General features: G+C 38.5%; 1 protein-coding gene across 10 annotated transcripts in view; it reads left to right on the top strand.

Annotated features, from left to right (window-relative positions):
* DENND1A (DENN domain containing 1A) overlaps nt 1-27,847 on the top strand; it is a 193,096-nt gene that overhangs the window by 56,199 nt on the left and 109,050 nt on the right. For 8 of the 10 annotated variants that reach the window (XR_014574385.1, XM_083806957.1, XM_083806962.1 and 5 more), the window contains 3 exons: nt 21,326-21,395; nt 22,536-22,616; nt 24,745-24,798. Coding sequence is in view for 9 of the 10 variants with exons in the window: in XM_083806957.1 (XP_083663083.1) it covers nt 21,326-21,395; nt 22,536-22,616; nt 24,745-24,798 (205 nt within the window). In the remaining variant the exon portion in view is untranslated. Of the gene's footprint in view, nt 1-21,325; nt 21,396-22,535; nt 22,617-23,066; nt 23,089-24,744; nt 24,799-27,847 lie in introns of all 10 variants that reach the window. The other 2 variants (XM_083806959.1, XM_083806960.1) reach the window with 1 other exon arrangement.

Genomic DNA, 27,847 nt, shown 5'->3' with positions numbered 1-27,847 from the left:
GACTTTGTGTTGTTACACTGCAATTATAATTTCCAGCTGTTCGAAATTATTTTCCTATCTGGTCCTTAAAGTCACTGCTCTTCTGCAAAAGTGATGCAAGATATCTTGCACTTTGAGTTCCTCTTTAGATAACTGTATTTGTTTGTAGTCAGTGTTCTTGAATTAACAATGTGGTAAAAAAAAGAAAAAAAGAATATCTCTGCAGTAATTTGTTACGACATTGCATAACTGTAGCTGTTATCTTTAGCTGTCACAACTGACCTTGTTAAGGCATTTTGTGGATATTTGTATATGCAAGCTTTATTAACAAAGCATCTGTTGGTAGCTGGGGGAATGTCCTCCGAGCTGATGCTGTCCACATCCTAAAAGTTTGTGTGTATGAGCTTTACCCTGTCCTGTTGAGGGTTTTGTGGAGTTTGTCATATACAGATGGCTGGTGGAAGTTGGAAACAATGCGTTTCACATAGAACAGGCAAAGATGCTGTCAGAATGTTTCTGATGACCTCCTATGGAGGAAGTTGTTGAAATACAGCCTGTGATTTTCTATTTACATTTGTTGCAAGAAACGATGCAAGCAAAATCGGGTTTCATATCTACGAATATATCAGTTCCATTAAGAACTTTTATGGAAATAAAGGTTTCTACATGACGTCTTGCCTATTACTATCGTTTTATTATGTATTATATTATTTAAACAAATTTAACAGTGGTCTGCCTTCTGTTTTTCAAGTTCATAAGAAATTGGAAGTTTTGGACCAGTGACCTAGGTAAAGGTAGTTGAGGTCTAACGTATAAACTAGATGACTGGACAGTGTCTCCAAGCAATCCCAAATGAGGACAATTTCCTCTTAGCGACTGTAGCCATCTCAGTTGTCTCTGGTTTGCCCTTCATGGGAGGGAATCCAGTGTATGAACAAGAACAACTTGTCTTTGGCCTGCAAGTACTGTGTGTTGCACATGGCGGAGTGGCACCTTCTGCATATGTTTTATTGAAAATTATCCCTCTGGAGAGTTTTGGGGATAATGTTGCAAAATATAACAAGCTATCAAGTATGAGGACACTTCTCCCTTGATTGAGTTACATACAGCAATGCCATGGAATTGATTTTGGATTGATGTATGTAGTTTATGGTGAGTACGTCAATGCCATTTGTGTTTGCAGTAGATAGGCAAAGATATCAACTGTTCGTTGTCAGCACTGCACTGACAGCAGGGACAGGGACCTGCTAACCAGGCCGTCATTGAAGAAGTCTAATATTTGGAGAAATTAGTGTTAAACCTACCAGAATTACTAATTAATTGTGTGGGAGGCAGGATGACAGGAGTTGTATCAGTATCGTCAGTCTGTCTTTTCCCTAGCAGAGATTTCAACTACTAGTAGCGGTGGCAATCCAGCAGTACGGACCACATCCTGAAGATTGGAAGGTATTTCCATAGCTGCTTCAGTGTATTTGGGGAGCTGATTCACTGTCAGGTGTGAAGTGTCTGGTTACATAAAGTAACTTTTGCTGATTAATGACAAATCAAAGGGGAGACACCATTTAAAAAATAAATCTGAATGATCAGTATGAGTCCCTTCTTGATCTCTCCTGGATAAGAGTACTTTGCTGTCAGCTCCCTTATGTTAAGTGAATGCCAAGAAGAAATGGAGGAGTTATGTTGTAGTTAAATGCCTTCTGCTTCAATTCATAACCAAAATGGCAAAAAAAACACACCCCACACAGTGCAGTTAGAGCAGTGGATGAATTGGGTCTCTTAGCTTCATCTCTGTTTCCTCTTTCTTTTGCTTCCTCTACTTTCAGCTTCCCTGCCCGCTTCAGATAAGTTAATTTTAAGAACTTGCTGACTAGATTGCTTAAATTTTGTCCCACAAAACTTTCTGAGCTAAAAGTATTAAATTGCCTCGATGTACTTACTGGAGATTGCTGGCAGCATTCTCTGGTATTTGCATATGCTACGTCTCCACTGGATACTCGGTGGAAAACGGATGGCAGCAAGCTTCAAGTATTCCTTGTTATGCTCAGCAACAATATAAGAAGTAAGTGATACTGGTTGTCATCAGAGATAATATATGTTTGTCAGCCAAATGTTTTATGGGTCTGGCCATGGTGAGAGGGTTTGGAGGTGGAAAATCACTGCAAGTTTTGGTTCGTCATTGAATAGGAACAGGAAAAGGGAGTTCTTTTCACTCAGCCTGTGCTTTAAAAATTTCAGCAGAGTTTTGGAAACAGTTGGAAAGCTGAGATGATCCTCAGAATGCCAGAAGTCAAGGTCTGCACCTTGAGATTTAAAGTGATCCAGAGACTTTTTCATGGGGATGCAAAGGAGCTCAATAGCAGTACAGTTATCCACATGGATGTACCTTGTGTGGCTAGCAGAATTCTGCTTTACAGAATAAGTCTTGTGGCTATTTTAACCAGTACTGTTTAGAAATCTGCTTTCAAGTTAGCTTTCATAATTGTTGCAAGAACTGGCAACTTAATTTTTCATACTATTTATATACTTCCGTAATTAGTTTTGTTCCTGCTGTGGATACCACACAGATTTACGGAAATCTTTGATTGGTAAATTAAAAACTGCATTGTCTGAGTGTTCTAGGATTTTCTTTTATTGCAGAACCAACGACTCTGTCTCTTGTATTCCTTTTCCTTTTTTCCTCACTTGATTTCTAGCTAATCACAAAACTGCAGTGATCAAATAATGCATGTAATACCGAGTTGTGGAGCTCTCTTACATAGAGCTCTCTGTAGTATAGGATCTTACTTTCTGCGTTTCAGACAGCAGAGGGCGGACAAAAGCACAGAACAATTGTCACAGATGGTTTGGTGTGGTAGGGTTTTGTTTTTTGAGGTTCTAAACAGGGAAGTGCCTTAAAAAAGCAAAACCACAAGATCATCTGCTGCACTTCAAAATCTGGTTAACTTGGTGTTCTGTACCACCTTTTCAATGCGATACCTTGCAAAACTTAAGACGTATTTTAAGATCTTTTCCTTTCTAAATGATGAATGCACAGAAAGTTGAGAGCTAGTGTCCAAGTTCATCAAATTTGGAGTTATAATTTGGTGATTTTAATATCATAAGAAAATTTCAGTACCCAAAGATTTTTTTCTTTCTAAGATGTCCTTTAAGAGCTCCAGGATTTTGGCTCAAATAAAACTTCTTGGATATGCATTAAGATGCTGAAACTTTTTTTTTGTTTGTTTTTGGAGGTTTGTTTTACGCTAACTTTCGCATCAGATTTGGAATAGGCTTTTGAGGATGAACAATATCCATAGTTCTGAGTTTATTGAAGAGATGTAGTATTCTATTAAAAAAATAAATAAAACAATAGCAAGCGTGAAGATGTTACCAAGCTGTTGTTTCACATCATGTTCTGAGATATCTTCTTCAACCCCTTAATCAGGCATATCCTATGCTTTTGGTCTGGAATTTGTTTGCTCTTGCTTCTCATCTCTTCTAAGTTTTATGTGTATGTAGATGCAATGTTCTTTCATTAGGGTAAAAGAGTCTTGATGGTCTCAGAGATGTACAGAATTTGTTCCTTATTGCTATTTCCTACTAATTGCAGTGTACTGAAAGATGACAAACATACTAATCTACCGGTATGATCTCAGGGATAAGAAATAAAATAGCATAATTTTCTTTCTGCTTTCTTACATTCTTGAAGTATACAAATACTTTTTGATTCTTAAAAATTTGCATGTTGAGGCTCTTAATTTTAATTTACTCATTGCTTTAATGTTAATCTTCTCTTACTAGCTTATTCATCTTTTCAAATGTCTATCAACCCTAGGTGTACTAAAATTCTGCTGAAGCTGGCCTGTTAGTTATGTCAGGGATGCTGGTGTTCAGTGGCTCGGCCACTTCGTCTCTTCAGCTAACCCCTGTGATCTAGAACTCTAACAGCACAAACATTGATGGATTTAAAATTCTTCTGATGGGAAAGTAATATAGAAAACAATTTGTATTAGCATCAGTAAGTGTACCAAAAGTAGTGAAGCGCTTTATTTTACAGTCTGGTTTCTTGAAGGCTACGTTGAGAAACTTCTGTTTATGGTCTGCTTGTAGAGGGGACAGCTAAAAACCTCACAGCTGAGATTACTTCGCCTTAGTACATTTCATAATGGCAATGTTGAGTGTGTGCTAACTATTTAAGTATATGAAGTAGTTTAAACATGTCAGTGTAATCACTTCAGTTTATGTAGCGATGGAATGATGACTTGGATAGCTCCATTTTTTTCACATAGATAAAAACCACACGTATGTTCACCAAGCTGAGCTTCATATTAAACATGTACTTCTCTTATTGGAAATGTGTATTTGAGGTTTAAAAAAAAATAGTTTAGCTAAGAAATAATATTTTCTTATTGTATTAACTGAACTTTTGTAGTAAGTAGGTTTAAGCCTGAATATAGTAATTTTATTCTAAACCATCCAGCAGAATAATTTTGAAGTGAGGTCCTTGCTGTTGCTTACTCTGCTGTATGCTCCCTTATTTTTCAGTTTAGTTTCTAAGACCAATAACATGCAAAACTGAATTTAAAATACTCTGAAATAAAAAACCGTTTAAAAAACAACACCCACCCCGCCACCAACACTTCTACAGTACAAAATAACAATCATAATAAAACTGGTTTTAATATTTTTGAAGATGTGTACCAGGTTGTGTAAAAGACTAAATTGTTAATCCAGTCTGGATTATTGGTATGGTACAGTATCAAAATCTCTAAATTGTTTTATGCACAGTTCTTCACTGGTTGTGTTTAAATATCTTTTCCAGGATGTCACTAAGCTTTTAAAACTTTACGGTTTATTAGTTCTTAAATTGTAAAGCTGGGCAGGATGTCCATTGGAGTTTTCCATTTCTGAAGAATTCAAACCCAGAAAAGCTGGGGCAGTGGGAAGTCAGTGTACTTGTCCATCTATGCAGATAAATACTTTGCCTTGTTAATGGTAGTTTCTCCACAGGCATGATTTTGGTCAATCCTGTACTTAATTCGAAATACTTATTTTTTCCAGATAATATAAAAACAGCTTTGGGAGGTGATAGGTAAATGGTGCCAGACCATAATAATGTCAGTTAATGACTTTTGTCTAGCTTCAAGTTTTGTTAAAGTGAAAAATAAGAAAACTTTGCATAGATTTGCTTTGGTTCACCAACTTACTGGGCGATAACCATGTGGAACTCTGATTTAAATTTTGCTTAATTTGAAGTTTTCAGCGGGTATTCAGCTTTTGTACCCAAAATGAAAATCATTCTTCTGAAGTGAAATGCAGAAAAGTTTGTGTGGAAATCCCTTTCGGCCAAAATAGCTAAGCTCTGCACCACTCTTTTTCTAAGATAAAAAGAAATGAATCTATAATAGTTTGTGACAGATGGCAGAAAATGTAACTAACTGGATGTGATTCTGTATGGAGTTATTTGAGGTTTTTGGTGTGATTTGTTGTGAGTTCCTCTCCTCCCCCCTTCCCTTTCCTTTGATTGCAGTCTTTGTCCATTTATTCTTAGGATAGAATAAGATTTCTGAGCAGGGGCCTCTCTTGTGGTGCAAAGTGAGAATTGTTTTTAATTGAGCAGAAACATGTGGAAGGATCAGGAATATCTCAAGGGATTACAGAAAAATTCCAAATTTGTACTACTTACAGCTTGTGTTTAGAGCAGGGTCTGCTGGGAATAAATGTTAGTTAGTGTGACCTGTGACCTTAAAAACTGTTGACATGGATTTCAGCCAGAAACTAGCCACAGAACTCCTTTGTTAAGCTCATTCATAGCTCCTTGAAAACTCTAGTCAGTGAAAGTTGCCAGCTCAAATCTAAGGAAAGCAGAGCTCTTTTTTTCTCTCTCCCCCCCCCCCACTTTTTTTTTTCTTCCCATGCTTTGGAAACAGTGGACGCCCCTTAACCAGCAAGACTTCTTTAATAGGACTGCATCGCCTAAACTTGATTGGAATTGACAGCTTCCTGGCTCAAGCTTGCCAACTGGCAGGGCATTGATGCATAGGGGACAAACAGCTTTAAGGGCCTGGATACTACTGTTTGTGTATGTGCCTCCAAAGTGTAACACACTTCTCTTGTGATACCTTCTAATCTAAAGAAAAAATAGCCCAAACCCATTACACTGCTTTTATTTCCATGTCTCCTTCAATTGTTTTGGGGGAAAGGAATTGAAGATTTTGTGTTTTTGTTTTAAAAGAATTGTCATGTTGTGTTCTAGAACTCTCCCTTTCCACTGATCTGGCCAGAAGCTACAGGAGAATATTTATGCTTGAGGGGGAAAAAAATGACGCTTTGATATTTAGAATTTTGTCTGTGGTTTACACTGTCTTTTTATTTATTTTTTCTTTTTTAATGGCTGTATCATACTTAAAAAATCGTATTTACCCCACTATAAAATGGTTGAATTTACAAATCCTCCTCCTTGTGCATTCACTTCTTTATAAGTTTTTCCACTTAGTGGATTTTGTGTGCTCAGCTGATTCTGTAATACGATTCATTATCTGGTCTGCATGAAGGCTCACCTGATTTAAATTCTATTTTGGAAGTAGATTGTACTTTCACAACAATAAGTTATGTTGCTGCTACGTATACGTAATGATAGAATAGGTATAAAATGGAATGCAGAAAAGAGAATACAAATTTTGCTTAACTGAGAGTTAAATAAAAGTATGCAAAAAGAATTATCTTCATGAAGAATCATGGAGCAGATAGCAGGTAAGCTAGGGTTAAAGATCCTTAACTGATCTACAAGGAAACTTTATGCCATTTCTCTACAGTAGGGTAAAATCCCATTAATTCAATATCATGCACTTTTAAAACACCCAAATATTGCAATTTTGATTCAGGTATTTCTTTAAGGCTTGATTGTAAAAGCGCACACTTTGTAAGGCTGATGCATCTTCTGGAATAGCTTTTGTGGAGTTTTGCTTTTTAAAGGAAAAAATAGGTGCAAGTGTGAATCAACTTCATTTCTCCCAAGGACAGGGCAACATTAGCCATTAATAGTCGTATTGTTTTCTGGGGCTGGAGAAGTGGGGGAGTGGAAGAAACTGGAAAGTGCTCTGCCCCTGTAGACCTCCTCTTCCACCGAAGGCACGAGATTCTGGCCCTCTTAGTTTTTACCATCCTCTTTGAATTCTTGTGCTGCAGCCCGAGTCTTTTAGCCTCGGGGGGTTGGACTTCCTACTGAACTCATTTCTGATCAGCTGAAACAATTTGAGTATTACTGGATTCCACCCACCTCCCAGAGCTGACTTTGCCGCCTTCCTGTGTGTGCCAGAGAGCATTTTGTTCGTGGTGCTGAGTCAGGCTGCAGTAATTCAGCTCAGCAAATGCTTGAGACTATCAAAATTCTTTACTAACCTATGGAAATTACTGGATATGCTAGAGCGGTCGTTTTTGTTGTGGTTCTGAAATGTTCTATAGCTTTTGTGAAGCGATATTCACATGTGAATAAGGATGGGCATCCCATTCTCACATTATCTGGAAGAAAGTTTGGAACATTAGAAATGTACATATCTGGAATGCATGCTTTGACCTATTGTTAATAGGAATTTTCTTCTGTGGAATATACAGACCATCACAATAATAACTAACAATTTCATGTTTTTCGCAGAAGTTGGAAGGGTGATCACTAGATTTCTTCTTGTTAACTGAAAATTCGTACCTGAGTCACAGTTTCTTTGTGCATTTCTCCTTTGCATGCATACAAGTAGATTAATAGGAAGTCTATTTTGTATCTGGTAAGAAAGTAGTTAGTCCTTTTATTTATTTAATGCTCAGCAGGAAAAAAACCCTGCTGTCTAGCTGTGTGCTGCTTTGAGGGAGGTACAACCCTGAACCATTGTTTAAGCTTTTGTTGTTTTCCCACTTGTGGGTTTTTCGTTTGTTTTTTTGCCTGGTTACTATTCACAAGCATTGATTTCAACAAGAAAAGATTGCTGTTATTTGTTTGTTTTTTTCTCTCCCCTTCAAGTCTTACCATTGTTATATGTAGACAACTCAAACTGTATTTTGAGAATCTTGGAATGAACTGGAAGATGGAGAAGGGATCTAGCGTGGAGAGCAACATGGCACCAGGACTGCTGAGTTCTGTATCCAGTGCTAACTTGGGACAGTATCTTATGTAGCTGTGTTCAGACCTTTTTTAGGGGAAAGAAGTCCCAATCCTCAGCAATCGCAATGTTGTCTGTCCACTGAAAAAGTACTATGCAATTGCAGAAAGCAGTTGCTTTTGTTTAAGGCTAAACAGATCCTTTTGTTCAAATGTGATTTAGAACAGGACATGGAAACGAGTTTATGGGTTCTCTGCCATTAAATATCTGTGCCTTGTCAGGCAGATGTCACTTGCCCATTGTTAGATAATACAGTGCTGCATTGGCCTAACTTTTATTAATAATCTGTGTTTTCAGTACTTTGCTTTTTCATTTATTCAACAATGTTCATACTTCATTACGTTAAATGTAATAACTTTTGGAAAGTTGAAATGTAAATGTTCCAGCTAAATTATCAATATACATTTAGAGTTCCTTACACTTCTCTTTGCAATCCTGAAACACCAAGGTAATCGTTTAAACACCATTTTGAATTAGCAGACACTTTGCAAAAGCAAATTGTACCTCCCAGTGTTCTTTTGTCCTTTTTCAAGTGCACAGTAATTTCTGATTGTTCGGTGTCCTGAAGCAGCAGATTAGTATCATCGGTAAGTTCACGAATGGGCAATAAGCGTTTAGGATTGTCTAATTTCCATTTGGCTATATGGAAATGCCAAAATGTTGTCAAACAAACAAGAAGATCCCTGTATTGAGAACATGGTGCAGAGGAAGGTAACGATTAAGTGAAGTTACTGGGGAAGTGAAATTCTGCCACTGTGGCTTTTCTAGACACTGGATGAGAGCTGCAAATAGAAGGAATGTAATAGAAAGGATTGTCTTCGTGTTTCTTTTGGCATCTTACTTCTCTTTCAATTGGGTAAAACAGATTTTACAGCATAGTATGTTGCAGGAGGTGAGAAAAGTCAAGACATAATAAATATTAAGATGCTCAGCCAGTCTGTACGGAATTAAATTTGGTGATTTCATCTTCGTGATTGTCAAGAGGTCTAGAGCAACCTGCACCGTGAATGACAGCTGTGAAGAACAATAATCTCACCGAGAGGGGCTCTGAGAGCCACCTCTGACAGGTTGCCGTGTCTGGTGCTGCTTCTGCTGACAATCTAGATTGTGAAATACCCGTTCCAGTAAAAGCTGTGACTCTGCTTAGCATCAGTTTACTTAACCAGGAATGAACTGTAGACGGGAAAGAAGTAAGCTACGTCTGAAGTGCAAGCAGTAAAGTCAGGGTTTATTATTGAGTTGGTAGAAAAGGTTTAAGAGGAATGTGGATTTTCTCCTTGTGTACAGTTATTAGATAGAAAGAACATTTGACATCATTTAGACTAGTTGCAATGAATGTGCAGTCTCATGACCATTACCTTCAGTACTTTTATTCTGGTAAGCCGAGTAAAATATGTTTGGTGTGCTTTGTCTTGGTATGGTTAGGTTACACTTAGTTCATTGCAACCTGTGTGAGATTAGTGCTTTTAGTGATCTTCTAGTGATTTATGATTTTTAAAAAGCAGTTTATGTATAATCCACTTTTTTGAAAGGAGAGGTGAGAGAACTGATAATGAAACTAGATCTGCCTACAACAGAGGAAGATATTTTTTTTGCTAGTTTGAATGTTGCAATTACAAGTCCAGGCTGCAAGCAGTGACTGTAGATAACCCCAGAGCAGTGAGATCCTTTGGCTTTATTTATTTTTTGACTTAGTTTATTTTATATATATATATATGTGTGTGTGCGCGTGTGTGTGTTTGTGTGTATAAATAAATCTTTAGCCTGATTCCTTTCCTTCGCCTTTTTGCTGTTAGGTTTCTGTATGGACACGGAAAAATATCACTGTCTAATTAAATAAGAAAAAACGTCCAGTCTTAATTTTGTAAGGATTTGCTGTAGTTGTATGTTGAATGAAATGATAATAAGGAAAAATCAATGTTTTGATTCCATATGTATCTGTATGATACTTTTAAGCCTTCCAAAAGATGTTTGATAATGGCTGCAAATGATACGAAACACTTTTTGGACAGTCTGTTTGGTCTTTGTGCTGTATCGACCCTGGAATCCCTGTACTTCTTAAAACGCTTCAGAGATGAAAGAAAATAGCAAACTGATTCTATTACACGTTGGCAAGGGCCACAAAAAGTACATGTATAAATCATGAGAAATTGGATCCCTCTGATTCAACAGTACAACAAAATTGTACCTAATAAAAATGTTGTTATTGAGCCTCTGTCTGCCTTCTTCACGGATTTTTTTTTTTTTACATTTTCTTTTAGCAGTGGATTCAACACATACCTTCAATGTTAAGAGTTGAGGATGCAGACATTTCTTGGTTCCTTTTCACTTTCCTCATAGAGAAAAGAGGAGAGCAAGACTTGGAGCTAAAGTCTGACCTGCTTTCATGGAAATTGCACACTATAGCTATAGCAAAACTGTTAGACTTCCTCTTCTGTTTTTGAAAGGAAATTGATCTAAAGTGGCATAGAAAATGAGAGAACTCCATGAATATAGTGTGTAGGGTTGGAAGGGGTCTCCAGTTGTTGCAGGCATTTTACTTTAACTTGACGTATTTATAAAACAGTTTACATCTTAAAAGTTCAGGGTTTTTACTCCCACTGATTTGCTTAAGCAGACACTGGCTTTTATTTTCAGTTACTTGTCAGAATCTGTACGGAAAAGTGATGAACCTAGTAAAAAGAGAGCTTGACATCAATTAAATTTAGCTATCTGCTTTGTGTTTCTGTTCTGATACTGTTTCCAGTGTAGTTTTTCTAAACTTCCTGTAGTTTTTTCCTTGTTGTCCTAACAAGTTTTACAAGATAGAGATGAGCTATTTTAAAATAAAGTTTCAAGAGGAATAAAATTTTATTATCTGCTCATTTGCTGCCTTTCATTTTCATTTCTCTCATTAAACCTTTCCCAGACTCTCTTTTTTAGAGTCTGTAAGAGATCCTGTAAGGCTGCTTTAATGTCTCTTTTTGTTCTAGTGTCTTTAAGTTTTGAAGTGTCTCCAGAGTTATATTAGCTTTCTGAAATGATATTATCTGCAATATGAATAAACTGCACTTACTAAAACAGTCTTAAACAAAGAAGAGCATTTGATTATGCATTTTTTTCTGTCCCCCAAAAATCTGTCATTAAAAAACTTCAGTAGAAGTTTATTCCTTGTTTTTCATGGTCCTCTTATAGATGTGATTATTAATGCTCATTCAAAATTAATATGGTATATGTATTTTATAAGAATGTGCAGTCATCTATGTATATGTGCACAATATATGCAAGCTGTATATAAATATTTTGTCTGTAAGCATCTGTCTAAAGAGGAGAGTCACAAACCAAGAGAAGTCTTAAAGAATCCTGTTGATTCTACATGTGGATTGTATTTTCTTTTTTATTAATACTTGTAAAGTGTGTGCAGTATTTCATCTTCATTGTCTCTTTTCTTTGAAATTGTATGCAACATCCTAGTAGTAGCTATAGAAATGCGTTTTGTTGGTTTGAGTTTTAAGACCAACATTGAAAGGAGTTGATTCCACTACATTCCTAAATAATTCTTATTTTCAACTAGATTTAGTAGTAAATAGCAAGTCAATAGGGAATTTATAAAATGATACTGAGTGAAAAGCTTCGGAGTTTTGATTATGGTGTCAGTAGATCTGTTAAAAGCTTCGCAAGCTGAGCCTGAAACTTTAAAGCATTATCAAATTGGTTTAAATATTTTTTTTTTTTGAAACTTAAATGTGGTAGAACCTTGCTAATCTACCCACCTCATAATCACAGACAAAAAGGGCAAGCTCCATGTATGTCTCAACAGAAACAGACAGGTTTCATATTAGTAGGCATCATTAGACTTAAATATACTATAGCGTGCTTACTACGTTATAAATCCATCAGAAATAATGTACTTTCTTTTCCCAGGCTTTTTGAGCCTTTTTGTTTTATTTTTATGTACATTTCAAAAATGTTATTGATTTGCACTGGTTGCAAATCGTGGTTGCAAATGATGTGATGCTGCCATGTGTGATACTAATGGCAATAAGAAAAAGATTAAAGAAGGCAGAAAATGCTACAAGTGCTGAACTCCGGATCTTTCTGTAATAACAAATACTCTGAAAGAGCTCAGGGTCTTCCTAGGTAAAAGAAGGACACTGGATATATTACTTCTCAATGAATTTAAAGAAGCCAAGAATGAAAAGACTGGATCCCTTCTGCCTTGTCATGCACACCTTTGTTCCTCTTTCCTGTTCAGTGGGGGACCCGTGCCTTGTGGTTGAACAGGGCATGTGGAGTCTTTGCTGCAGATGCTTAATGCATGTGATCAGCTGCTGCTGGTGTTTGAAATAGAAGTTTCCCCTATTTCTATCAATTTTTCAGTTACCCTCCACTGGAAACAGCTATGATTTATACCCGTCTATCAGGTTTGAGATTTGATTTTTATTGCAAGAAAAAATTGCTATAAAATAGTATGAAATGTTTAATGCCAACCAGCCTGCCTGCCACCCCCACCCCCAGCCCATCCCTTATGAAAAGCCATACGTGGTCTGGCCCAGTTGGGGCAGATACTGAAAGAATGAGCATCTCGGAAAAAATGTTGAAAGCATAAGGCCTAAGTTGTTTAGTATTAGGAAAATGCCCCCCCCCCCCCCCTTTTTTTTTTATCTTCTTCGCTGAGCTACCTGGACAAACTGGACCTGCTGACCGATAATTGAATACATGAGCTGCACAACAGATGAGGTGTCTCCTGGGAAATACATATCTTAGAAATAAGCATTAAAAGTAAGTTTTCCAGTCATCAACTCTTAAGTCCCTTCTTGTAAATGGGAGGTTGCAAAGAATATACTAAGAATACTTTATTCGGCTGGTGTTTAGCCATTAGTTACTGTTCTTAGTGTTTGATGTGTTGGAGAAAAAATGTTTCAGTGTAGTTTTTCCTTGTATATGTGTATATATACATAGTTATTCTTAGTTGAAAGTTTAGATGTTATCCTTTAACACTGGTGCTTATTTCTCTACGTGTTGATTTTGGTAACGTGTCCAAGCTGTGCATTCACATTAATTTTGTAGAGGGATAAAATCATACCACTTCTGAAGGTGGTAGCAGCCAGCAAGTACAGGGAGTTGTTTACAAAAGAGTCCCATCGATTCTCCTTTTCTGTGGAAGCATTCAAGCAGCAAGACCTGCACAGTCTGTTTGGCACAGTAGCTGCTCTCAGCTGGCCCTGTGCCCTCCTGCTGTTAGTCAGGGCAAAGGATGTGCCAGATCTCAGATTGTAACGGAGCAGAGCCTGCTTGCAAATCTGCTTGTAGTTAGCCTGGGGCCTTTTGGCAGCAGACTACAGCCGAATGATTTAGTTGCAATCCTTTTTCCTTAATATTTTCCATCTGGCCAACAATGACCTATAAAGGCAGACACAAAACAGAGTTTGAATTATGAGGAGCGTAATAGTAAAATGCTTCCAAATCTCACTCTAGAACCTGCACCGACGGGTCGCTGCTGTTACGGTGCCAAAGGAAGCTTGTTCTGCAGCGCTATTGCAACAAAGCTCTTTAGAAAAAAAGCATCGTTGTTCCGAAGTTCAAAGTTCTGCAATACCGAAACATGCATTTTAGTTGAACTCATGACATGTTTCACTGCTTCCTACTTCTGCCTTTCCGTTGATCCTGGGTGGGAAGCGGAGTGCTCTCAGCGCAGGCTCCCCCGCGTGTCTCTCCCGCAGGCGCTGCCCGGCTCTGTGCTGCCAGGAGCCACGTGGGAGCGAAGGGGTAGGGAGAAGAAGGAAGGAACCTGAGGATGGAGATGCTTTAGGCAGGCAGCAACAGGTTTGATGATAATACACAGGTGATGTGTCCCAAACTCCCAAATCTACAGGAGTGGGTTAATGCTCTCCAGAATGAGCTACTTCCATGTCTGTGCTATTTGTCAGGTCTTCCAGCTCTGGTCAAAGCAGGAGTCTTGTGACTGCAGTTAGACTAAATGCACGTAGTCCTCTGCATTTTTAAAGTTTGTATCCTGTAAGAAAATTTGTGAACTTGTCTGTACAGCTGCAGAAGTTAGAGCAGTCCTGGCACTGCGAGCTTTTTGGTGTGCAGAGCTTACCGCCTTCACCTAGGCATGCGTGGGGTGCGAGGGATTCAGGCTCTCCAAAGGGGGCAGGAAGTCGTGAACCCTGTTGGTCATAGTCTTTACAGGAAAACTAGAAATGGGTTAACCTAGGACAAGGCTCCAGAACATGATTCACACTCATGCTACAAGCCTGAGAGGCCAGATGAATCCTCTGAAGGTGCATGTTTCACCTCGTTGGTTGTAATGAGACCTACTTTGGATCTAGGTGATCATTCAAAGTTAAAGGTGTTACTAGTTGGTCTTGCCTGTGGAGTCTGAAATGCAAGCAGGGCAATGCTAATATAACTGTCTTTTAGTGAATTTAAAGAATAACGAAGGTGCGTCAAAGGAAGTTTTTAGCCTTGATTGCAAGTCAAAACACTTTTGTAAAATATCAGTGAGAAGGATCACAACAAAAAATGTCAAGTGTTAATAATATAATGTATTGGTACCAGTGGAATTAGATAAAGCTAAGAATACTGCATTCTAGCCTAGCTAGTTCACTGGTCTTGCCTACTGACCAGAAAGCAATTTTACTTAATTAATTAGTGCTTCATGTTACACCTCCTTTAGTTGCTGAACAACTGTAACAGAAGTAATTAAATCATGTCACTTTTTATTACCTTTGGCCCTGGCTGACTGGCTTGGAAGCTTCCCTTGTAGTGCTTACACAAAACGAATTGGTGCATCACCTTGGGGAAAGCCCAGGTCCCTGGCGTCAAACAGGTGGGGAGGAGGTAGCTGAAGCAGCGGGTGGACGTGCCTTCTCTTCTGCAAGTGGATCGCTTCTGGGGTGCTCTCGGAAGGCTCGCAGAATGCGTGTCAGGAATGAGAGCATCCAGCACTGGCTGGCAGATGAATACAATTTTCCCTAAATAAGATTGCACGGCAACTTCCTCCAAAAATCACGACCTGGCAGGAACCCTCAGGTTATGCAGCAGTAGTTGGAGGAGCAGGGACTGTTTTAGAGGTGACACTGCTGAGAAGTTGCATGAGTTGACTTCTGCATGTTGTTTCAACAGAAAACATAATTCAGCCACACTGAAATAATAGGAGGAAAGACTTTGTATGGCTTTATAGAGGCAGTGCTATCTGGATTGTGCATGGATCTGAAATAAAAACCTTAATTTATAACCCCAGCTGTTTATCAGTATCCTTGATAAGGGACAAGGATAGTGTAGCTTCCTCCACAGCTACACAATACAAGTATTTTTTACCTCAGTATGTTTTAGAATTAGTTTATGTTGGTTCAACAGCTTGAGTGTTCAGAGAATGAAATGGTTGTGAGCAGTTTCCTATTTTGCTCATAGGGAGCACTTCAGATTTATAATAAAAAGTTCATAATTGTACTGAAATTTCAGATCAAATGTAGTAGTAGAGTACATAGGTCAGTAAGTATAGATGATTGGGCTTTAATGAAAAGGAGCTGTTTTTCTGCTCAAGGAAAAAGGGTTAATTTGTGTCGGGATGAAAAGGGTGTTCAGGATCTGCTGTTTCAACTTGGGATAGACTTAACACTAGTCTTTGATCCCCAAACGAAATGTGATGGATTTCAACTGATGCCAGATGTCTCAAACCTAGTGGGAACTCCAATTGTCTGCCACATCTAGAACTCTCTCTTCCAGCACTTTCTTTATACGTTTCAGCATGGTTTGAGAAGAGAGGTTCCTTGACAGGCTCAGCCTTTGGAATCCTTCCTCTTGTTGCTTCAGTGGTGATCGCTGGGCTCTCACACTGCCCGATGCATCCTGCTTTTTTAAAATCAAGCCCCGTGTGCCAAACTGCATTTCATAACCATTTTGTTCTGTCCAGGAAACTTACTGCCACTAGGATCTGTAACTTTTCTCAGGTTAAAGCTAATCTCTGCCCACTTCTTGTTTGTCAAATTGAGCATTTTCCTTACCACCAGCCAAGTAAAGCATTGTTCGGTGCGTTCCTGTTGGCACTGAGTGGAACGTAATGGCTGGTGTCTTTTTAGCTCCAAGGCTGTTGCATTGCACTTGATAAACCTTGCCTATAACCTGTCGAGCACTTCAGTATAGCCATCTTCTCACCAAGTGGCCTTTATGGAGCATCCTTTGCCTGTGGCTTTTGTGAGGAGTGTAAAGACTGTAATTGTCAGTGCTTGCCTTGGAAAGGCAAGCAATTGTTTTGTGTTTTTTTTTTTTCTTTTAATGTACCTTTATTTTCTGTTGCTACTTCAGATGTTTGCTCTTGAACATGTATGCTTGAGAAGTTTCATTCACAGTATTAAGCTACAACAACAACAAACTACCAACAAAACCAAAGCAGCAACCTGTCCCCAAACTCCAAAGAGTCGCTGCCGCGCTGCTGCAGAAATGCAGTTTTCCACCTAATTTCATTAGCAATCATAAAACTTATCACTGAAGGAAGTTCTTTTCAGACATCCTAGCTACAGCTTTGCTGTGGCCTGAGTGGATGTGCCCAAGTGCAGAGTTTGTGTGTGTGCGCGTCTGTGTGTGTGTGTGCGTGTGCGGCTCAGCGCAGTCCCTTCGTGGCAGGAAGGTCCGTTTGATATTCCCCAACTCCGGCTGCCGCCCTTTCTGGGGGTCAGGAAATGTGACCTCCAACGTGCTGCTGTTGTAGTTTTTTCCTTTCAAATGTTAAAACACACGAGCGGATTAATATGTTGAGAAATTCAAAGCTAAGCTGACTGCAGCGCAGCATTTTCATCTGTGCAGCAGCTCGTATTGGGTGATGACATTTTCTGGTCCGTGCCCCTTTTGAAGTACGGGCTGGGTGTGGAGAGCAGTGCCGGGCACTGCGCCTTGCTCCCGCGGCCGTGGGGCGTGGGGTTGCAGCCCCCCAGTGCCCCCCTGCCCCGCTGCCCCAGCTCGTGGGCTGGCAGCGCACCGGGCCCCGCTGCTCCTCGCAGCCCTGGTGGAGGTGGACCTCTTGTAGGGCAGCCATCCAGCCCCTCTGCGGCACCATGCTCGTTCGCTTCTTTGTGCGTCTCGGAAATAGAGATCCTTCCTGTTGTCTCAGCCTCGCTTGTCAGTTGTTGGTTTTGCACCGGTGCTCGGTGAACGCTGCGCTTTGGAAACGTTTGTATTTACAAGCTGCAGCGCAGCTCTGTTGTCTTAAGGGTTTGACTGACCCTAATTGCTATGACACATGTAACTAATGATGTTTTGTACTTTCAAGGAGCGCACTAAAAAGGTGATGACATATGAGTTACTGAATAAGGTACTGTGCAACTGGTGCAGGGGAGGTTGTGCAGACCTTATGTAGCACAATAAGCAGCTTTCCTGTGGCCAGGTTTGCTTCCCGTCAGCCTGGCCAGGCTCCAGCGCCGGGGCCGTGCTGCTCGCTGAAGGCTCGGCGGAGAGGAAGGCCGAGGGCTGAACGGTCTCGCAGCTTGGGAAAGCCCACATTGCTCAGCCTTTGATTTCATTTTCGTGATTTGTGGCGAATGCACTGCTATACAGATAGGGGCATACAACCGCCCACCTCACGTGTATTGGTGAGGAAACTGTAAAACCAAAATAAATTTTATTGGCCTCTTATTTTTGTTTGCTCTTCAGCCGTGCTCTGATTCATGCTTATTGGGGTCTCTGAACTCCGGCTCCCCCGAGAGCCTCCAGCCTGACGCCTCTCTGGGGCGGCGCGAGGGACGGGGTGCGCGTGCACGTGGGTGCGTTGGGGCGCGCTCCCACGCTGTGGTGCTCTGGGCAATTTCACTCCAGAGTGCTTCCCTTCCTTTGTTTAACCTCTGACCTGTGAAAACAAGAGTTAATCAAAACTTCTAAGGTCGCTAAGAGGAAGGGGAAGTGTTTGGTTACAAATTAAATATGAGCAAGTCATAAGCCATAAATCTGCAGCGGTGCTACCAGTTGTGCTCCTTCGCTGCCGCGGTGCAGAAAGAGTTCGGTTCTCCTGCTCCCGCAGGAGGGTTGTTTTAAGGCTGCCTCGTGGAGTTGCTTTTCGTAAGAGAAAATCCACACCTTTTTTCCTCTCGGCAAATATCTGGAAGGAATTCCAGATAACTATTTCTTGATCCTTTGCAAGGTTAGCTGATCACAGTGGGCTCTAAAAGAAACAGAACTGCTCCACTCTGGAGTGGTAAACTGTTAAGTGATAGAATCAGTAAGGAATCTTCATAAGTTAGTGTAGAAGGCAGGAGAAGTTAGTTTCCTAAGAAACCCAAAGCCTTCAGGATGAGAGATGTCCTGAATCCTGCCGTGACAAGGAGGGATGTGAAAGCGGGAGGTCTCATGGGGGTTGCAGAGGACTTCCTTGGCTCTCGGAGCAGAACTTTTTTTACTGGAACTACCAGATAACTTCGTGACATCTTGAAGACTGTAGTCTTCTGTGGTTTTTAATAAATATGTTCTGAAAATAACTATGTATGTAAAAGTGTAACAACATTGCGTTTGAAGAAATCTAAAAGTAAGATGGGATTCCTAAGGATTCCCTTTCATATGAAAATCCTGCTGGAACCCTTCAGGGCTGGAAGGTTTTGTTCAGTTGTTTAAGGTGTCTGGTTTACATCCCTATTGAACAAAGTTTTCCAAGTGTGTGGATCTCCAAATTTGACTTGTCATAAAAATGAGACCACTGTACTGGTATGTTTTGAATTTCATGTTATTGTTCCTTCCGGAAGGCTAAAAAAAAAATAAATAAATAAATCTGCAGTCACAATTCAGGAGTAATAAGGAAATATGTCTTATATATATATATGCTGTATATATATTTGTACACATCTAACACGTATGGTAATTAAGGAAAATAATCTTGTCTACACTCTTTACAGTGCAGTCTACCAAGATACTTTGCAAAGATTTCCACCGAAGTCTGTGAAGGATATTGAGTTGTCTAAATGCCCTCAGGACTCTAGGCCGTTAACATTTTAAATATATTGAATTTACTTCTAAGGTTCCTTATGCACCCTTTTGGCTGTTTAAAAGCAGAATGAAGCCCCCACACTGATTCTAGTACTGTGACTCCTTGCAGTACTAATACATTTCTATGCAAGTCATTTGTAATTGTCATGATAAATACGTGGATATTACAGTGGGGCAAGGTGTTAGAGCTTAAATTGATACGCAGTTCATTATGTGAAATATTGGTTGTGTCACATGGTTAAAGTCGGTTTATGGCAGCTTTGCAGAAATTCATAAATGCATATTTTTTTTTTTGCTTCTTTTACCCTATGCTTTGTATGAACCCATACTAAATATTTGGATCTTTTATAAATACATTGATTTGGCAAAACTACTTGGTGTTGGCTATAGTTTCTTTGTTCATGAACTTTCTACTTGAAACAGCAGCTTTTGTGTTTTTTTGGGGTGTTTCTTCTGTTGCTGCTGCTGCTGTCTTGCACCTCTTGAGCAAAAGCCGCGTAAATCCCCCTGTGCATTGGGTTGTGCTGAAGTCTGCTTCAAATATCAACTGATTTCCTGAGCAATTAAGCAGAACTTTAAATATGCCTTCCTGAAATAAGTTTAGGTTTTCATACTGTTAGGGAGCTTTCTGTCATCTTGGTTTTCTGTTTTTTCATCTTTAGACTGTCTTCTGTTAGATAGCTTGCAAGGCTTTGTTTACCAAGTTCTTAATCTCTACTTAGCAGATATGTTTCGAGAGGATTTCTAGTTACTCTTGTAATAGCTTTTAACTCAGCTGAAGTTTATTTAACTAAACAGAAAGAAAGAAACTTATCTTCTGACTAATTCTTCTTGAATGTTTACGATACATGCCAAGCTTAAATGCTGTTTAAAGTGGTAATTGTCTGTCTTTCTGCTCTATTCTAATACACAGTTTGTAAAGATGCTTAGAGCATATTAATTTAAATGATAATACTGTCATATAACATGAAAAGTTAAGTTCCTTATCAGCATATTTCGATAAGCTACTTACATTTTACAGTAGCATTTTCAGGCTTCAAACAAATGTTCGTGATGGAGTGCCGTTCACTTTATCTGTCTCGTATATAGCTTCTCACCTCATTTATCACCCGAAGCTGTACAGTCGGGAACCACGGGGCACTCGGTTCTTCAGAGATGTCAGGATGTAGTCATATTTTATACAAACTTTAAATCCTGTCTAACTATATCAAAATAGAATCCATTTGCTTCAGAAAGCATCTGTGATTAAAAGAAGAGGCAGTTTGTGCGTCATGCAAACTTCTTCCTATTCGCCACATCTGAGGGGAAATTCCTCGCTGGGATTTAGAAAGGAATGGAAATAAAGAACTGTGCCATGAAGAAATGGTACAAAGTCACGCCGAGCATACTGTCGTGAAAAGTAACATCTTAGCTGTCTTATTTTATAGAATGGAAACATAAAGTAAATGAAAAGGATAGGATTTTCTGCACGTTTGTGTCTTTAAACTTTGTTTCTTTATTACTTTTATAAGTAGCGTGCAAATTTGCGAAGTTTCTGTTCCACCTAACTAAGGACTGGGGTAAATACAATGATGTATGATGTGGAATAAGATTTGACAACCATAGTTACAGTGTTTTATTTTAAAAAGTCAAAATATTGGTTATGCAATGTAAAAAAATAATTATATATAAAAGAAAATCTGATAATATCAGGATTCAAAAACAAAACAACTGCTTATATTCAGTTTGCTAGATCCTCAGGAACTGTAGTGAATAGTAGTTATTAATCATATATTTTGGGAAATTATATGAGTAAAATTGTTCCACCATACATAACACAGATAAATTTGTCTACTCAAATCTTATAGGTTTAAAAACTTGCATTGGACTGAATGTTTGTTGTGTATAGGTTGAGAAGAAATTGCTATGGACTTCCAGCATTGACCTCCCTGACACCAAAGTTTATTTACAGCCAGTGCTTTATTTTAAGCCTAGTGGCCATAAGTGGCGGGAAACTCTGGGAAAGAGTAATTGCTGATGCTCAGTTCCCAAAATAAAGGGATGCTTCAGCCTCCTGGCTGTCTTCTCCTTCAGACGGAAGGTCCAATGTGGCTTTCCTAACAGATATTTATAAAGTGTCACGTCCAATGGATGCTGTTGTTGAGGATGCATATATATGTATGTATATATATATAAAAAGCCAGCAATCTTGGATTTATTAACTGAAATATAACAAATGTATACCTTTTCTTCCTTGTTTTTTTGTTTGTTTTTTGTTTTAGTTACCTCCCATGGTTTGAAGTCTTTTATAAGCTGCTCAATGTCTTGGCAGATTATTCAGCAAAAGGACAGGTATTATTCTAAAGTACTATCCCTTCTCTTCCCTGCCCCAATATCAAATGAGGGAGAGAGGATAACAAACAAGCTGTTTTAAGAGGTGCTCAGGTCAGAGATGGCTGTATGAATTAGGAATCTCTGTTGTACAATAACATAGAAGTCCATATTCAGCCAGGCTGAAAGTTTGACAGGTGCCTATGAAAAACAAATATGCTCTTAGATTATAACCTCCGAGAACATGACTATGGATCCAACACATGGTCTTCTTGCAGTCACCCATACTGCACAAACTTTTGATTACCTGAACTGTATTCACAAATCACCGTATCCACACAATTCCCATATTGCGGTGTTCTGTGCAGCTTGGACAGGGATCTCTTGTCCAAGTTTACTACTTCTCATGTCCAGAAGCGTAGAACTAGCCTCACTGAGGCAAAACGCATACGCACATAGCATAATGTAGCCTAGCCCATATAGATGCTGGTTTTGTTTTTAAAGCAAAGCAAGGTAAAATTCAATTTTGAGACAGTGTAAAAATGTGAACTAAGCTATTAATTTTTTTCTAGTTTTATAAATGATACAGGAAAATCACATATGTGATTGCAACAAATATCCTAATTGCATGTATTTAAAACATTATAAGTATAATATTCTCAGGTTGCTATTTTGATTTATTTCTATTTTGTAGTAATAATTGTATTTTTGCATTTGTCAGAATCATTCACATTTGAGGTAGAATCACTTAGGATTGTATCTTCATCTGAAAAGGCTAAATACTTTTGGTTTTATCCTGAGCTAGTGGGTTGTTCTAAAGAATTTGCAGTGAAAACTGGCTTGTTCCAAGCCGAGTCATTATGTAGTGCATCGGATAGTGACTCAGCACGTTGCAGAAGGATGTGGAAATAAACAAGTGGGGGAAAACAAAATCTAAAACAAAAAAAAAAGTGTTATAAACCCAGCCATCAGAGGAAATTCCATTTATTTCTGTTTGTAGTCGGATGTGTCAGACCATTCCAACACCTCCAAGTTCTCTAGCCCCCCAAATCACAAACACTGTCCTTCCATCTTGGAGTTTAGCTTGTTGTAGCAATTCCTACTTAGTGTTCCTTTGTTTTTGTTTTTGCTTTGCTTTGCTTTGCTTTTTTCTTTTTTCAGGATAATCAAAGGAGCGAGCTCCTTGAGACACTTCATAAGCTCACCATCCCTGAGCCGGGAACCTCTGTTCATCTTGGAGTGGTAAGTGAAGTGAGAGGGATGCGAAGTAAGGTGTTTAATTTTCATTGAATATCATAATAGACGAACGTCAAAAGCAATTCTCCTCTTTGGAACTTGGTATACAGATGTTGTTTTTCTGTGAGGACTCAGAGCTGTGAAATTCCCCTTTTCACATTTGGGGCCCTCTGTTTCCCTTTACTTAACCTGAAATGTCTTTGAAATGCTGTTCTTTGACTGGAGGAAGAGTGTGTGTATTCCCCATGGAAATGTCTCACCATATCATTTGCGACCTGCTAGAGGTCACAGAGCAGCAGCGTGACATTTATTGTCCACACTTCTGCAGAACTCTTAGACCTTGTGAGTGTGCAAGGGGGACAAGACTGGAAAGCAGGCACATACCTGCCATAGAAGCATTTTGAGTATTAACTGTTTATCACATTTTCTGATTCCTTTTACTCCTCTTCCCTCCAGGAAGAAGACTCACCCAAATAAGGTTTTATTTCATTTTTGTATCTTTTAAGAACACTGAAAGAATAGAGGTGGGATTTTATTGATGGGATTGTGTTTTGCAGTTAGTCTGTTGTTTGGTTTTTTTTGCATTCAAATTAATTTTTGCACAATAACCTGATGTTCCAGGTTGTCGTGGAAAAACACTAACGATGCACATTGCTGCAGTTGCCAATTAGTCATTTAGAGTTCGCGTGAAACCGGTGGTGTGTGTAGCCACAGTTCTCTTCTCCCTCTCTCATTTCCTTTACTCCTTCTTCTAAAGTGTTTTTTGGCAACTAGCAGCTTACTCTCATCACTTAGCCCTGTAATGTCAGTTGACAGGTAACAGTTGTTTGGCCTTGCTAGGTCACCAGCTGGCAGTAGAAATGTCCCAGCCCTTCGGAGGCTGGCTGTTTTATGAACAGTGTTTCTGTCTGACCAAGGGGAAGAGCTGTCTTGAAAGCCGAGGATCATTTGGGATATTTCAGTTCTTTCATACCGGTGGTTTCAAGGAATGCTGCTGGTCTCCCCTTGCCCCAGACATTTCGTGGGCAGTGAAGCAAGAAAGAATATCAAGAAGCAGCCAAGGGACTGGTTGCTGCGCTATCTTAACGTGTTTTATTTTGGCTGTTTGCAAGCCTGTTTTGCGATTGTGGCGAGGCCACTGTTTGTGATGTAGTTGGGTATTCTCTTGCTGTGTCCTTTCATTGTATCTTCCCGGCCAAAGTAAAACAATAATATATCAAAATGCAAAAGTTTGTGTTTATACATTTAGTGTCTGTTTCAGGTTATAGACTATTCACGAAGCTCTGAAATGTATGAAATGTATATAAAAGAAAATTGTGCCAACTCTGGAACTGTGCCAAAACTGTAACAATCTTTAAAGTTTCAGCAAGTAATTAATAAATAATCCTAAGACAAATTGTGAAAATTTTAAACATAATGTGAGTTGCATAAACATCAGTTTACAGCAACACCTTAGTTACGTATTTTCTTTTCCTTTCCCAGTGCCATAACCAAGAATCATGCAAGTTGTGTGTTACCAGAATGGGAACTAGAGTAAAACTGGTTTCTTGGAATGCAGGCACTTAAAACATGTAGCAATATAATGGGCTGTGAAATTGGGAAACCAGTAGTCTTTCAAATTCTTTAAGGAATGTATTACTTCAGTAATATGTTTCAGATAGATAGGCGTAAAACTTAGGAAGTATTTCTCAGTAAATTTCCATAACATCACTATTGTCTTTAATCAAGCTTACTAATGCTGTACATCAGAAAAGGACCTGCTTGCTCTTGTTTCCTGTAGATCATCATGCAGCTTGCAGTGGTCTGAGGGAAGTTGGTCTGAGTTATGGACTACCTTAGAATTTTCTTGGCATATGTCATACATTATGCAAGTCTGTGGCAGTGTCTCTACAGAACAAAACAATGTAATCTGTCTTTTCAGGAGCATTTGATTACATTTTGTATTGCATTTGTGATCTGAGATTCCAGCTTTTGAAATCCAGGACAAACGGGTCATATTGGTAGTTGGTAACAAATGTTCTATCATTTTTACTTAGCTGCGCAACTACTATTACTGCTCTTACTAATACGAAGCGATAAATTTAGATTGCTTTTGACAGTATCAAAATAATCACTCTCTGCTCTTCTTTTATAGCACTCCTACTTTACTGTGCCTGACATCAGAGAGCTTCCTAGTATACCTGAAAATGTGAGTACTGTAGAGGACCAGGCACTTTGCCATTTAATTTTAATATCAGCAGTAAAATAAATTACTAGTGTTACCCCTGTTTGGCCTGGTAACGCATTGTATTCTGTAAAATATTGCTGGTTGTTGAAGTAGATTTTAAGTGGCTAATTTATACTAAGTAGGGTGTCTGGGGGAGAATTGTGTTTCCAACTGCAGAAGTACATGAGTAAAAGGCCTCTTGAAGTACATTGTAACAGAGGAGAGTTTTTAATATTTGCCATTCAAATTAAGCAAAGATATCAAATGACCAAATTTGACCCATGACTGGGAAATTGACAGAATAATTATCTTAAGCTGTAAGTCGAGGTAGTTATACAAAAAATATGAAGCCATTTATTATTATCACTATTATTACTGCCTCCGTAAATTCTTGGTCCTAATAAGTGAGAAAATTTAAATTATACATCTATAGTTCTAGCCTGCTCAAAATTTGCAAAGAACATGGATTTGGTAACTGTCTGTATGTGAAGGTATTGTGGTGTTTCAAAATAATTCCAGAGAAAAATGATGGTGTTAATTTGCATGACAGATAGCTCTTTACAATAAGTCTATGAATTATTCTTGAAAATAATCCTAAGACAGTTTTGGTTACCATTTATGTGAGTACTACATGAGTCCTCCTTTATATAAAAATGTAGAATTTGGATAGAAAGGAATTTAATCCCTTTATCAAGAAGATGACGAGAATAAGTTGAATGATTTCACATTTCTAATTTTTATCTTCTGCATCCAGACTCAAGTTTTGTTCTCTACTTTTTGACTTCATGCTGTTTCCATAGTCTCGTTGGTTTTCTTGATATGTTAGAAGCTGAAATTAAAAACTAAATTTGGAAAGCGATTATTGTGACCTGTTAGAACATACTGGTTTGAAATAATTTTTATTTAAAAAATGTCTCAGAACAATATTTTATTGTTTGGTTTTTATTATTATTATTATTATTATTATTAATTAAAGTAGTCTTATTAAAATCAATCAAGGATATAATCTAGATACTCAGTATCTTCAGTGGAAGAATTCAATGTTTCAAACATCTATATTACTAATAATTAGGGAGGATCAAATACCACTTTGGTATTAACTTGGCTTGTTCTTCAAGATGCTGTCAGAATTCAGATATCATATATCCTTACTTAAAACATTTTGTATTGATTCAGAGGAACATGTAGGTTTATAGGCTCTTCTGCTGCTTCAAAGCTATGTTATTGGCTGGAACTGCTCAGGCTGTCATTCTTTCTTCGTGTTAACATCTTCCTTCTGTATCATATTTATACCACAGCATTCAAAAGTTTGTATTTGTGATTTAAAGTTGAAACTTATTAAGGATGAAGTACTAATTGATAAATTGATATGGACAAAAAAAAAAACAAACAACCTACAGATCTGCTAGTCATACAGCGAGACCTTTCTGAAAGAATGACATAGGAGACCAGTAAATGTAGTCTGTTCGTTAGGTAGTTTTCTGAAAATGTTAAACATGCCTGTTTATTTAGGGCCACTTTTCCTGAGACTTTCTAAGCATCACAAAACTGTCTTGTGTGCTTTTCAGCATGCCTCAGATTTCTAACCAGATGATAGGCCTGTGGGAAGACAGTGCTGGCATTTGTTTCTCTTAGATATTCTTTAATATGCTCCTGCCATGTCTCTTAGCCAATTTTCTATGTCTGACATCTCAGTTTTCTTCCTTGAGTATTTTGAGGTCTGTCTTAGCACCATGAACCTCAGTTTATGGCATGAAAGAAAGAAAAGGGAATCATCAAGACATTATTTCTCATTTGTAGATGGTTTGTATAACAGATTATACTTGGGGCTTTTTATTTTCGTTTAAAAATGTTGTTGCTAGCTTTTCTCTGTTGTAGACTTTTCGTGCTGACAAGTATCCTCTCAGTAAACTCAATAGATGTGGGTTTTGCTCTAAGGCAGAAATACGATACATTAGAGGTAATTCCAGAGTCAGTTCCTAAATCTAAACCAGCTATCAATCTAGTGTATTCTCTGTCCTAATCCAGACATGGTTACTTGTTTATAGGGTTAATATTTTGCATTAATCTCTTTTATGCTAATGATCTCAAACTATAACAGTTTTTTTTTGATAAGTCTCAAATCGCCTGGAGAGTAAGAATGAAGTTCATTTCCAGTGTACAGCCTGGTAAATTAGAGGGCAGAGAGAAGTGAGCTAGTAATGGTAAGTAACCAGTGACAGGGTTTAAAAGTAGGTCTTCTGGCTTGTGCCTTTTTTAACTGATACAGAGCAGCTTAATAACATACACACTACACAGTGAAGGCTTCACGAAGTATAGCTGTATTTATGCTCTGTTGGTTATGTCTGCTCGTGATGTTCGCTCTGTATTCAAAGGTATGAGTCAGCTTCCCAAAACATTTGAGCAGGAGACGTGATGAATGCTCATGAATCAAAGGCTGTTATAAAAGCAGAGGCCTTGGGCCAGAAGGAGTTGGAAACCCTTTGAAAGCTGAATGTTCAGCCTTCATGGGAAGGAGTGCCATGTGATGCTAAAAAGCGTCCTCTTTGAATCATTGAGTGGTGCTGATGTGCCTCAGAGAGAACGTGACTGTTTCACTGAAGGTATCCCTTGCCCTGATGTCACTGTGAAGGATGGACTCTCAGCAGCGTCTGGGGTGAACCGGGGCACCTCCGGGAATAGAACTGGCAGAACGTTTCATTCAGATAACACATATCTATACCCATATTTGCACACCCTAGTTTAAAAAGATAGGGCTCGTTGTAAGAAAGAAAAATATTAAAAATCAAATCCATTGGTCTAACTCTTGTTGCAGTTCATCATCTTTTATTTCTCAGGTATATTTTTATGTATTTAAATATCACATAATTCATTATGAGAATTTTATCTGTCCATTAATGTAACTTTCATGTAGAATTGCAGCATATGATGTAATAGTACAAGGATGTTAAATGAGCATAAATCTCCATGGATTTTAATCAATTGGCCTGCTTTATTCAAAATTCTACATATCAGTAATTACATTTTAAAA

Source organism: Anser anser (genome assembly GCF_964211835.1).
Source record: "Anser anser genome assembly, chromosome: 21".
Taxonomy (NCBI): Eukaryota; Metazoa; Chordata; class Aves; order Anseriformes; family Anatidae; genus Anser; species Anser anser.
Note: the sequence above shows the minus strand (reverse complement) of the source record. Positions and strands in the feature narration are given on the sequence as shown.